Source organism: Cavia porcellus, unplaced genomic scaffold (genome assembly GCF_034190915.1).
Source record: "Cavia porcellus strain 051 isolate PalLab524CR breed Dunkin Hartley unplaced genomic scaffold, mCavPor4.1 scaffold_30, whole genome shotgun sequence".
NCBI lineage: Eukaryota > Metazoa > Chordata > Mammalia > Rodentia > Caviidae > Cavia > Cavia porcellus.
Window position 1 is genome coordinate 27,834,820 of NW_026947513.1, and position 13,652 is coordinate 27,848,471.

Here is a 13,652-nt window from a genome sequence, read left to right on the forward strand (position 1 = left end):
TGAAAAAGCTATTTCGATGTCTATTTGTAATATTTAAAGTCAGTCAGTCATTAAACAAATATTGTTAAAAGTTATTATCAGCACTCTTATTTGCAAAATGGCAAAAGGAAACTTTAAAAACAAACAAAAAATTAGGAAATTTTGAATAAAGGTGCTTTAACATTAAAAAAAAGAACAAAACAAAACAGTATACTTTATTCTGTCTTGTTTTCGTTTTTTGAGATACTCTTTCCTCTAGCCCTGGCCGGCCTCCAAATAGTGATCCTCTTGCTTTGGTCTGCATGCTGGGATTACTGGGAAGTGCCACCATGCCAAGCTCTGTGTTCTTTTAACCACTGTTTTGGAAAGCTAGTACATTGCAGGAGGCCCTGGGTTCAATCTCTAGTAAGGCAAAAATAAGCAAAAAAAACCCCACTAAGAAACGGCCTAATAATTCTTTTCTTACTAGCTAGCTAATTTTAAGTAAATAAAAGGGTTTAAATTAAGTAACTGAATGGGGCTGGGGATTTAGCTCAGCAGCACAAGTGCTTGCCTGGCAAGTTTGAGGTTGTGAGTTTGATCCCAAGTATCAAAAAAAAAAAAATTAAGTAACTGAAAAAATTTATTAATTCCATATCTGACACTGGATTAGAAAAAATGTAGCTTTATTTCAATTTCTAAAACTAATTATATAGGTCATCTGTTATTAACCTGATGGTACTAATGAGAGGAATGAATAGGTTAGGGCTGTTAGGAAAGAAGCTAGTATCACTTTCAAGGTAAAAAATATTGACAATGAAATAAGTTTTATATTAAATTTCCATTAATTTAGACTTCATTACTTCAAAATATTTAACACCTGCCAGTCCTTTTCTTTTCTTCCTTCTTTCCTTTCTTTTTTTTTTTTTTTTTGTTTGAGTATTCCATTACGTAGTCCAGGCTGGCCTTGAAGTCATTGTTAACCCAAGCTGGCCTCAAACTCACCCTGATCCCCATATCCTCCTGAGTGCTGGGATTATAGATGTGCACCACAATGGCCAGCTCATTTTATTTAGTTACTTTAGGCTGGCCTTGAACTTACTGTGTAGGCCAGGCTGGCCTCAATCTTGTGGCGATCCTCTTGCCTCAGCCTCCCAAGTGCTCAAATTATAGGTGTACAGCACTATGGCTGGTCCTGGATCATAATATTTTAAATGTAACAAACACAGTCAAATGAATAAAAAATTTCAAATACCCAATTTTGTCAATTTACAGATCTTGTAAGAAGAATCTAATTTAAAACCACCTTTTTCACAATAAATTAAGCAATCTTTATCTTCAACTTACGTATATGAAATGGGAAATTTAAAATTTGTGTGTCAAGATTTTTAAGGGCAATATAGGCTCAACTATTCTCAGTGTAATGCATTCTTTAACTGATTTGTAAAAATGTAAGTGGCACTTCATGTAATACATTTTCCAAGTGGACTCTGGTATTTCAGCCTTTATTTAGTTGAGTTTCCCTGGTGCAAGAATCCAAACTAATGAACAGTTATGCTTTTAATACCTGTGAAAGTGTAATCTAAGTGTGCAATTTGTTTGACTGTAAGCACCCTGGGCTCATTAAACTCCTTGTTCCTGAGAAGGACAGAAGCAACAGTTCGGATGTTACTGTTGGGTCCCATCACTATTAGTAAGTGCAGAAGCAGGCGTTTACAATGTTCATACACCTCAGGGTGGCAGTGGTCAAACCCTGAAAAGGATACGAGAAAAATCACCATCAGTTAGGCCCAATAAGGACTACGCATGCTAACAAGCAGTATTAAAAAATTCTAGTCATTCCCAGAGGATTAGCCCCACCTCCCACTGCAGATACCCAAGTCTGTGACACTTGAGTCCCTTATGTAAAGTGCTGAAAGGCAGTATTTACATCCAACCCAGCCACGTTCTCCTGTATACCCTAGGTCATCACTAGAAAACTTAGCACCTAATACAGTGTAAATAGGATGTCAATGGTTTTACACTGTATTGTTAAGGAACAATGACCCAAACGAAGACAGAATCAAACAAAAGTCTGTACATGTTTACTACAGGCATAAGGCTTATTTTTCCAGAATATTTTCAAATCTTCGTTAGTTGAATCCACCAATTTGGAACCCATTAATACCAAATGCCCACTATGTACAAATATTTCATGGAATATGATACAGAATTTTTAAAAAATGGTCTTGGGGCTGAGGATTTAGCTTAGTGGCACAAGTGCCTGCTTGGCAAGTGTGAGATCATGAGTTCGATCCCTGGTAACCCCCTGCCAAAAAAAAGGTCTAGCATTATTTTATACTTTTACAACAGCTTACTGTCCTATTACATTAGGGAAATGAAGATAAATTTTAAATGTGTTTCATATATACATTTAATGATCTTTTGGGAATTGTTACTGTCATACAATTTTAGGAATAAATGCATTTTTAAAAAAGCTAACTGTGTTTGTTGTGCTGGCATGTAACAGGATGTAGATGTGATTACCAAAGGAATGGAATTATATACACAGTGTTTATAGCAGGAAAATGTGAGAAGGTGGCTCTGTGACTTGCTCCAGGAAGCTAATCACAGAGCACCAAGCACACAGGAGACACGATGGAACCGCATGGGCCACAGAGCTCATGGAGTTTCAAAGTCCAGTTCATTCAAGAAACACTTAGAACCTATTTCAATTTCTCATTTATTCTGAAAGTTTCCAATCCCATAGGTAAGTTAATTTTACTCTCACACTGGGCTATATCCCTGGCATCCTTTTTATGTATTTATTTTTTCATTTTAAGACATGGTCTCACGTAGTTACCAGGTTGCTCAGGTTGTGCTCAAAGTTGCACTCCTCCTTCCTTAACCTCCTTTAGTGTTGGGATTGCTAAATCTGTGCCACTATGCCCAGCCTAAAAATTTCCTTAAAAACAAAATGCCTTTAATTCATAAAAACATAAAATTGAAGGAATTAGACGTTAGAACGTGTTACCTATAAAAATTGCATGAAGCAGAAGATGGAGGTAGCTTCCCCATTCCACCTTTACGCTGTGATCAATGATCAGATCAGTCAGAAGGATCACTGCTATGTTACACCTATGACAAATAAGAGTATTAATAATGTTTCACGAGATCAGAGGAAGACTAGAGAAAGTTCTGTACCGTACTCAAAGACTTTAACACTGTTTGTCATGGAAAAATACAGCTTCTTAGTGAAAAAAGGGGAAAAACAAATGCAGTGAAGAAACGGTTAAAGGGACAGCTTTAGAACAAAACCTACAGGCCTGGTGCTCCCTGAAGTCAAAGGCCACATTTTCTTTGACTTTCAACCTTAAAACTTAGCATCCCGCCTGCCACAAAGTAGGTGTTCAATACATGTTTGATGCATTGAGACATCTTGAAGCAATCCTGTAATTCTATTGTGATTTTATTCAGTAGAATTCATTATATTTTAGTTTGAAAATATTTACAGCACTGACTACAAAAAAGGAATGTTTTTTAGATGTAGTAACTGGGTCCCAGAAAGGTCAAGTAACTATGCCAGACACCCAGAAAAGGAGCAGCAGAATTAATTTCACAATACTAGTTTTGGACAGTTTAGGACATTCAGTTTTTAGGTTTCTTAAAATCTAAATGTGTTGCTCTAGTTGGTTGTAAGTATCTTAATAAAGAAGACAGCTTCTATTCTGTGTTGTCAGATAGCACCAAGAAAGCTGAGTGTTCAGCAGCAACCCGGCTCGTAGGAAGTAGGAATGATGCTCCGGTCCACCTGTGAAGAGGTAATCCAGGTGATGACGTTTCAGGCACGTAATCCACCAGTGGTGACCAGCAGCCTCCAGCTGGTGGGAAGGGCAGTGGCTCTCCTTGGTTATGCTCCATCACTTTCAGTCGCCAATTAGAATAAAGTGGCATTGAATCACCTATCAAGATAAAATGATCTCATTTTCTACACCATCTAATTTCTGCCAATATACGCAAACTCTAGTAAGACACCAAGTGTTTATAGCATTGGAAAGTGATTACAAAAGTAACTTCCCACTATTGGAATACATGTTTGCTGCACAGACCTTGGTACAAATATCAAATTAGGCAAACCAGAGAGAAGAAGAGAAAAAGCTTTCATCCTGTTTCTGTTTTTTTTTCCTTTCGAGTCAGGGTCTCACTATATAATTCATGCTGGGCTTGAACTCACTATATAGCCCAGGCTGGCCTCGAACTCACAGCAATCCATTCTTTACATCAAAGCAAAATTATGTTGGTACTTCCTTAAGATTCTCCATTTGATGGCCTAGTTGCAAGTGAAGCTGCTCTGTAAAGAGGGCCTTTTGGTAAGTTGTTCAGTTCTAAATGTCCTGAATCAGGGCCAACATAAACCCACCTACTACAGTGGGGCTACAGAGTAGTTTAAAAAGCTGTACCAGGAAATGTGTATTCTGTGTGACATGGGTGAGTCACTTAACCTCTCTGGACCTCAGTTCCACCATGCACAATCTGAGGAAATTGGATCAGATCATCTCCAGGGTCCCTTCTGAGTCTGAAGGCTTCTGTCTTACACTACCTTAATGTTAAGAGTGAAAGTCAGGTAGATATTTACTTTGCAAGTTCAAGAGGGAACATTTTCAGCAGAATGCAAATCCACACAGGCAAGCAATCTTGCTCAGTAAACTGCCTATGTCCAGTGTTTGCTCTATGGTGCTTCTTGAGAACCAATTCTATGTTCCTTTTGAATTCTCTATAGGGAAACTTTGTCTTAAAAAATTTTTCTCCTGTTCAATGGTGCTAATTAAAATCACTCCCTAATCAAGACATTTCAGATTATATTGGAACACCTCTCATAGCAGTTAAATATTCTTTTCTTAAAATAGTTTACTGGAAAAATATACTTATTCACTTTAATATAAATAACAAGGCATCTCATCATTATAGCTCTTAGAAACACTCGGAATTTATTACTTTTTTCTTCTTCGTAAGATCCTCCGGAGCTGCTGCTGTATCTGGATTCTAGTCTGTGATGCTGGCGATTTAAATGGCTGTTGAGTCCACTGTAGATGTCTAGGTGTGCATAGCTGTGGAGATGAAGAGATTGTTAATCACCTTCACAATGAAGTGGCTCCTGTACTTTGTGTGTTGCTATCTATGTCTACAAAAGTGCACTTTACATATAATATCAACCAGTGTTTACTATGAGATATAATTTCTTATAATCCAAAAGTTTTAACTTTTAGTCAGTCATTTGCACCTACAGATTTCCCTTAAATAGATATTCTGATGAAACTTATTTCATATAAAACAGGCAGAATAAATTCTTTTTTTCTTTCTTTTTTTGAGATAGGGTTTCATTATGTAGCCCAAGCTGGCCTTGAATTCACAGTAATCCTCCTGCCTCAGCCTCCCAAGTACTGGGATTACAGGTGTGTACCACCATGCCTGGCTAGAAATAATCGTGTATTCTGATGATGATCAGTGTGGTGCAAGCCGAAAGGCTAATGAAGAACAGAAGGCTCACTTCTCTTCCAGGCTCTCCTTTAAGGGCTTGTTATCAGAGCTGCCATCTGGGGGAGCTACCATTGTATTGCTACTGGAAGTGGTTCCTGTCATCAAAAAAAAAAAAAAAGAGACCCTGTTAATTTAAAACAACAATAAAGACAAAAAAACTTCAGTTAAAACTTCACTGAAAGGAAAGCAAAGCGGTTTGTTAAAAGGAACATACTCATAAGGACCAGGAGGGAAAGGAGACAGCAGTAACAATGTTTGATGCTAGACAACAGATGGGCAAAGAGTGATGGGTGCTATCAAGACAGGTTCCTACGCCCTCGGGCTTTCAGGGGCTGAGACTGTGCGCCTGCGCAGGAAATCACAGATGGATCTGCTGCCGCAGGCAGGAGAGTCTTCTCTGGGAAACTGGATTATTTCAGGAGAAAAGGCCCACGGATTGCAGCATGACCAAAGTCATCCTTTAGCAAAGGGCCCAGTTCCATATCTACACATAGCACTCATCCGTGTGTATGCTCTTTCCTTATGAAGACAACTTTCGGTGGAGTTTCAAGGAAAGATTCTACACAGACTGGAAAAATAGTAAGTTAGAGAAAATAGGAGCTTCTGCTGGTAGAGGAAAACAGTAACTTTATCAGATACAGAAAAAGAGAGTCCAACCATGAAATACAAACAAAAAAAAAAACCCCAAAAAACACAGTAGCAGATACAAAAAATTAAACAGAAGTGTTAGAATTCACCCAGAAAGAACAAAAAGGCTAAAGAATAAAAATAGTTAACAAAAAAAATACTTCAAATTATTTCTAATTATATAATGTTTTTGACATGTTTAAAGCATTTTACAAAAACAGTGACAGTTTCCTAGAAATATCAACTGCAGTAGCCTAGACATTATACTGATTTTCACTGGAAATTTTTCCCTGAGGGACACAGTTTCTTCAACTCAAAATAATGTAATTTTATAAGTATTTGTCATAGTGCCTATGTTAATTACCTGATTTAATTATTCCACATTGTATTAATAAAGCATACCACTTCTACTCCGTAAATCTATATAATTTGTCCATTTAGAACAAAAAGACTTTTGTCTTTTGTATACGACATATCCAAATAATTATAAAAATTAATTTAATATGGAATTACAAAAATTATAATATGGAATTACAAAATAATAACATGAAATTACAAAAATAATTTCAGCAAGTAGTCATTTTCCAAATCAAGTTTTTTAAAAAATTATTTATCTAAATCTAATTACATTTACTTAAAAATGCATTCACTGTAATGACAATATATAAACTTACATTCTACTTCTGGATATGTACATAAATGTTCTTTCTGTAACATTTAGAACACTTAAGATTTCCTACGCTTCTTTATTCATATGATCATTGCCCGGAACCTACTCAAATTACCATACAAGATTCAAATTTGCTTTTGTTCGCTCAGTGAGGCTCCTGGAAGCCACAAATCCTTGCTGAAATGAACCTTTAGGTCAACAGTCCCTCTTGACTTGCAGGGAGCCTCACCTGAGGTGACAGAAGGGATTTTGTAGCTCGAAGTGATGCGGTAGTAGGGGGGATTGTCCATGTGGGTGACGCCGGAGCAGACGGGGTCCGTCAGCTGGAGCTCACTCACCAGCTCTTCTAGTAACTGCATCGTTTTGTCTCTACCCAAATAAACGATAACTTTCTTTACCTGTTACGGAAGAAGGCGTTCAGAAAAGGAGCAACATTTTTATCGCAGAACTTTGCCTTGAGACACATTTGATCACAGAAAGCTTAACTTTTAAGTGGAAGACAAATCAGCACAATCTAACTGTGGACAGGTCCTGACCAGCTCTGAGACACTGATCAGTTTACAGTAAAGTACTGTCTTCTCTCCAGCTCAGCATCCGCTCTAATAGGGATGAATTGAATATACTGTTTCATAGTTTTCACAACTTCATACACTTCCTTTACTTATTTTTTTAAATAAAGTACAAAAAATTTTGCTTGTCTCTAAAGTTTCTTTATTAATGGGAAAAGCTTCTGATTAACATCATTCTACAAGATTTGTCTGATCTTAAAGTTAGCCGGTTTCAAACCCAGGATTTTTAAATTCTGCCTCACTCTCTCCACGGAGCCCACCAGTTGAGAGCATCATTAATAGCAAAGAACTGGAACTCGGCCGGAACCCAAGCCACACTGCCTCGGTTGGGGTGTGGATGTAACCAGTACTGGGTCACCTGCAAAGTCACTCTTAAGTTTTCCTATCTGCAAAATGGGGACACTAACAGCATCCACTTCATATAGCTGTTGAGAAGACTAAATGGGTTAAAATTTGTCAAGCACTTTCAAAATGACTAGGGCAAGGAGTTGGCTTGCTAAGTAGAAGAAACCCCATGATTTTGTAGCACAGATTATGCTTTAGTGACATGTGCTATTGAGACAACTTATAAAGCACCCGACTCTTCTTTAATCCCCACATAAACCTTGCTACTCAAAATCCTGCCCTAGCAGCACAGGCCTCATCATCTAGAACTTGCTAGAAATAAAGAAACTTGGGCTCCACCTTTGCCTCCAAATCAAGATCCCCAGGTGACACATGTGTTCAGAGCTGAAGATGGGCCCCAGGAGCTCTTTGGCTGGCTGGTCCTGTCTGCATCCCCTGGGGCTCGGCCTCAGTCTCCTGTGCACACGCGGTGAGCACGCTGCCTCGTTCCTTCTCTCTGCCTGACGGAGGGTCCCTGAATGGGCGCCAGCCCTGTGTCTAGCCAACTATCACGTCCTCTGCTTCTTCCCCTTCTCCAAGAAACTTTTCCTGACTTTGTGAAGCAGGCGGGGTAGAATTCCAGCTCTCCTAGACACAGGGTTATGGCCACATGGCTACATGGCTTTCAGGAAATTATCCTTCTTTGCATTGTTCGATTAATTTGTAAAACTGCAGTAGTTTTACCAAACTTACAGATACAGTCTGAGAATATAATGAAATAATGTAGAGGATGTGCTTTTACCATGCCTGACCTAAAGCAAATGTTACACAAATACTAAGAAATGATTACTAGTAACATTAAAACATTACTTTTAAATCTTTGACAAATGAATATTCCTTAAATTTCAATAGAAAAACAGCTATTCTCCAAAATTCCTTTAGTGAAAATGAAAGACTGCTTATCACGCTTTTTTTCTAGTTCCAGCCCCAACGCATTCATTCATCTAATTATGCGATGCCTTTGGTGTGCCAGGTGTTATTCTCAGCACCAGGCACAGTAACAATCCATCTGTCTGTAATCCATCCTCTTTGTAGTAGCTTACAGTCTGCTGGGTGAAAGCTAATGCACAGAGGCAAACAGAAGTGCCAGGAAGGTCATCGAAGCAGGGGAAAGGGAATGGCGTGTGCCCGTGGGACAAGTGAGGTGCAGTGGTAGCCAGGACGGGCAGGGGAGATCTCAGGGAGAACCAACACTCCAGGGAAGCCCTGAGGAGCCTGGGAGCAGGCAGTGTGGCTGTTGGGAAAGAGAAGCAAAGGAAATACAAAGGCCCTGCGGTAGGAATGCCTGATGAGAGAAGGCTGCAGGGAAGTCGGCAAGGTTGAAGGGCAGATGGCCTGACAGAGTGCGGCAGGCAAATGGCTAGAGCACTGCAGGGTCATGTGGCTGGGCGGGGGGGATGTACCCCAGCCCTCCTTCTCTCAGTGCCCCTTCAAAGAACACCCATCCTGAGACACGTCTTGAGAATGAATCTTCCAAGTAAACTTGGGGAATGGTGGCTGAAGCCATGCTCTGTGGGCTGTTTAAAGTAGGGTCTGTAAGAACCCTGAGAGCAACGCTTTCAAGAACTAATCCAGGGAGTACACTTTTGGGAGGTGCAGCCATGTGAGTGACGTCTGTAGAGGCACATGCGGGTAGGCCTGTGTATGTACCTTCAATGTCACCCTCATGTTTGGACAGTAGGTGTCCCCACCTGATACCAGAGACTGAACCCGGGCCACTTGGCTCTGCGCTCCATCCCTGGCCCTTTTTATTTTGAGGTAGAGTCTTGCTAAGTCACTCCGGTGCCCTGGCTGGGCACATATTTGCATTCCTCCTGCCTCAGTCTCCCAGTCTGCTGGGATTACAGGCGTGTCACCAAGCCTGGCACAGAGTGGTCTCTCTTTTTTTTTTTTTTGTTACATTTTTTTTTTCTTTTTCTTTTTTATCGGTACCAGGGATTGAACTCACGACCGCCTGCTTGCAAGGCAGGTGCTTATGCCGCTGAGCTAAATCCCCAGCCCCTACAGAGTGGTCTCTTAAATTGGATGGATTTAACTATTGTCCCTCCATCCCTCCAAAGGCAAAGCATCAGACCCTGACTTTTATGTACTCTTCCTCTATCCCTTCCTGTGCTCTCTCCCTAAGCGCCTATTCCCTGAGGGCTCCAATACCACAATGCCAGCTGCCATCTAGCAGAAACTCTAACATACATGCGTACATGTCCCCAGACTGCTGGTTTCCATGTCAGTGTCGCTGTCTCTCAACTGTCATCTCCCTTTCTTCCAGACAGCTGTGTTCCTTGGTTACTCACTGTCGGTACCCAGCAATTTTCCTTTGTAGCCTTTATCACAACTGTACTTTATTAACTCACTGAGTTACTCACTAAACTAGACACAGACTCAAAGAATAAAATCTGTATCCATCCATCATAGGCATGCCCAATGTAGTGCCTAGATCAGTACCTTCCCTGCAGTATCTAGACTAAATCACACTGACTGAATGAGTCAGTGCAGATGCTATTTCTTGACTATGCACAGTCTGGCCCTTGCTTGCCTCCAGGGTGTGTGTGTGTGTGTGTGTGTGTGACTGCTGCCCACACTCTGGCACAGTAAGACATCTGGTAAACACATTTTTCAAAAGTTAAATGAACTTGAATACATACGTAAGGCAAGAGGCTTGGTTCACTATTCACCCCACAGATGCTGATCAAAAAGTGCAAAATAATTTTCAGGTTCTTTGGCCAGCCATCTGCAAGCGTGGTCCACACGTTCTCCACCTCCGACCAGGCCAGCTCATCGCCGTACTACACGAGCACACATGACAGAGACTTCAGTACAACAGCACAGCAGAAACCTAATGCGCCACGCCACGAAGTACTAGAAAATCTAACAGTTTTACAGACACCTGTAATCTCTCCCACACCTTAGAAAAATGAGTGTTCAATGAGCCTGAACAGCAATATCACTAATCACACATGATAGTTAAGGGGAAAGATGTGTCTGATGAGCTGTTGGGAGGATTCATCATCCATTTTTACTTGTTCTCAAAGGATTCTCTAGTCTCTGCATCTGTTTTTAACCAGGCGTCCTTCCCCTAACTCTAGAATTCTGTGTAGCAACAATATGAATACAAAATGCTGACACTTTACCTTTGCTGTCATGTACATCAGATTGTTCAAGACCATCGCGGTGGCTTGCGGGGACCCCCAGCCTTCTCCCCGCAGCCAGCGCCTGCTGGTCACCATAAGTTCGCGATCTTTTAAGGAGTCGTCCTCGTCTTCCTCGTGGCGCCTGGCCGTGGGCAAAGGCTTGAAGTCCACCAGCTCGATGTTGTTCATCCAGGGCAGCAGGTAGTGCAGCATGACCTGCCGCCCCGCCGGGTGAGCTGTCTGGATTCTCTGGCTTATCTCTAATTAAAACCAAACCAAAGAAGAGAACAGATGTAATTTTGGTTTCCTCTGGCCTATAATTAATTTCATCACCTGCTGCAAGAGGCAGCCAGGCCAGGCCGAGTGGCACATGCCTGTTACCTCGGCACTCGGGGAGGTGCAAGGGCAAGCTTGAGCCCAGCTTGGACAACATAATCGGACTCCTGTCTCCAAATAAAAAACACAGGGAAGGGCTGGGGGTGAGGCTCGGAGGGAGGTCAGACCCCAGTACTGAGAAAAGGCAGCATCAGGGAGATTAAAAAAAAAAAAGCTGGGATTTATTTATTTAACTATTATGACTGCTATTTTTCCTTTTATAAATTTTACCTCAGTGACAGCAATGAATAGTAACAGCTAATGGAAATAACACTACTAACTTTGCTTAAAGTAACTGTGGCAGTCAAATGTTTGTACACTGTGGGTGGCACTGTAAAATGGTGCATACAGAATGCAACAGCGGAGTTGCCCCCAAATTATAACAGATCCCCCAAACCACCCGCAACTGCACTTTTGAGTGTATGTGTGAAAGAAGAGAAAGCAGAAACTCAAACTGCTGTCCGTACATCCTTGTGCACAGAAACACTCTTCACAGGACACAAAGGTGGAAGTAACTCAAATGTCAACTGACGAATGAATGAATGGAGAAGCAAAATGTGACTCCGCACACTGGGAAACACTCTGCAGCAGCCCACAGAAGAGAAAACCCTGCCACATGAGCCCCGAAGACATGATGCTAAGAGAAACAAGCCGGTCCCAAAATGAACACCCTGAAGCGCCCGCCTGACAGGCGCGAGGCTGTGCGCTCCATTCCCAGTACCAAAACAAAAACACAACGAAGACACTGTACGACTCCAGTTATATGATGCACAGTATCTAAAATAGTGAAATTGAGAAAAATATCTTCATACTGTACCTTTATATAATACTGATTATAATGAATTGAGGGACGAGGGAGATCATTGTTTAGAGGCTACAGAATTATACTTGTGCAAGAAAAGACTTTCTAGAGATCTGTCTTACAACAGCTTGTACTTAAGTAACTGCAAGGTTTACACATGGATTAACTCAAATGGACTCTGTATGACTCTCACTTTTTAAAAATTCCACTTAGGGGAAACTCCTATGATGAGTTACTTTAACACTCTTGTCCTTTAATGCTCTTGACAAAGCAGTGATGAAATCACCATTGTTAGAGGAGTCAAACACTAGGCCAACAATCCCTGTGCCTACAAGTCTTTCTGCACCATTTAACTGCCCAAATCATTTAAATAAAAACCTCATTTCTCTCTGCCCCTTTTCCCCTACTTAGCCTCAAACTTATTTACCATTCATTACAAGGGAACATGTGGAAGAGGAGTGAGTGTGAACTGGGCTTGGCATAGCACAACCCGAGGTTTCATCTCCCAGCTACACACACACACACACACACACACACACACAAGGAGCTACCCCATGGGGTTACTGTGCAAACCCAATATAACGTGGAGGAAGTGCTCAGTCTCTCCCCCTCCCTTGAGACAGGGTCTTGCTGTATCGCCCGGCGGGTCTCAAGCAATCCTCTCACCTGAACCACCGAGTCTGCGACCACAGGTATGTGCAGCGCACCTAATTTCAGTTATGTTCAACTCCATCCTTTTTTAAAAAACACCTTTCCGGAACACACAAGCTTATTACCTCTGGTATGAAATATTAGACCTGCAGCTCGCAAAGCAGGGAACGAAGAGATCCTGACCGAGGAGCAGTGTGCGTGGGAGCTGCGGCCATGGCACTCTTGACCTCTTTCAAGGGGACAGGGTCACTTGAGGAGGAGGCCCAGGCTGGAACTCCGGGAACACTAACACTTAAGTCAACAGAAGGAAAGAATCCACCAGAGAGACACATAACACATAGTCCACAGAAGAAAACTCAGGAAGTAGGAAGTTTCTGGAAATCAAGAAAGCCCAGAATTTACAGAAACATCAGAAAACGAGTATCAACTGCTATGCAAAGTAGCACAGAGATTAAAGACTAGAAGAGATCAGATTGAACAGAGAAGAAGAACTGACCCCAGTGGAGCCTGAAGGCCACCTGGGTGCGTCCACGGCAGGCACAAAGGCTGAGAACACGGCAGGGCACACTGCCCAACGCAAGGCAGCGGGCAGGGCGGGGCAGGAGTGGTGTGGAGGAGAAAAAGATGGGAAGAGCTGGGCGCTGCTGACATTTAAAGACCATGGCCATGGCATTAGTGCCAAAGGAAGGGAGGAGCGGGCCCATTTTATAGAGGACACAGTTTATGAGGATGTCTGTCCCTCTACAGTATCATCTCTAGGAACACTGCCCTCCTCTGGCCTCAGGAACAAGTGAAAATTACAATGAGTGGGATTAGGTGAGCATAGTATTCTTTCACATCTAGAGAGTATGTTTTGGTTTGGAAGGAATATTAAGCAAGATTTAAAATTAGCAGATGCTGAGCACAAGAGAGAACTGAAGACAGAATTGGAGGAAATGTGACAAGGAGACTGACTGTGGGCAGGCCTGTAC

General features: G+C 41.5%; 1 protein-coding gene across 10 annotated transcripts in view; it reads right to left on the reverse strand.

The window, feature by feature from the left end:
• Fryl (FRY like transcription coactivator) overlaps nt 1-13,652 on the reverse strand; it is a 245,919-nt gene that overhangs the window by 44,951 nt on the left and 187,316 nt on the right. For all 10 annotated transcript variants that reach the window (XM_063240342.1, XM_063240343.1, XM_063240344.1 and 7 more), the window contains 8 exons: nt 10,854-11,113; nt 10,368-10,508; nt 7,002-7,170; nt 5,486-5,570; nt 4,933-5,045; nt 3,749-3,899; nt 2,972-3,075; nt 1,526-1,711 (listed from right to left, as the gene is read on the reverse strand). In XM_063240342.1, coding sequence (XP_063096412.1) covers nt 1,526-1,711; nt 2,972-3,075; nt 3,749-3,899; nt 4,933-5,045; nt 5,486-5,570; nt 7,002-7,170; nt 10,368-10,508; nt 10,854-11,113 — 1,209 coding nt within the window. The remainder of the gene's footprint in view (nt 1-1,525; nt 1,712-2,971; nt 3,076-3,748; nt 3,900-4,932; nt 5,046-5,485; nt 5,571-7,001; nt 7,171-10,367; nt 10,509-10,853; nt 11,114-13,652) is intronic.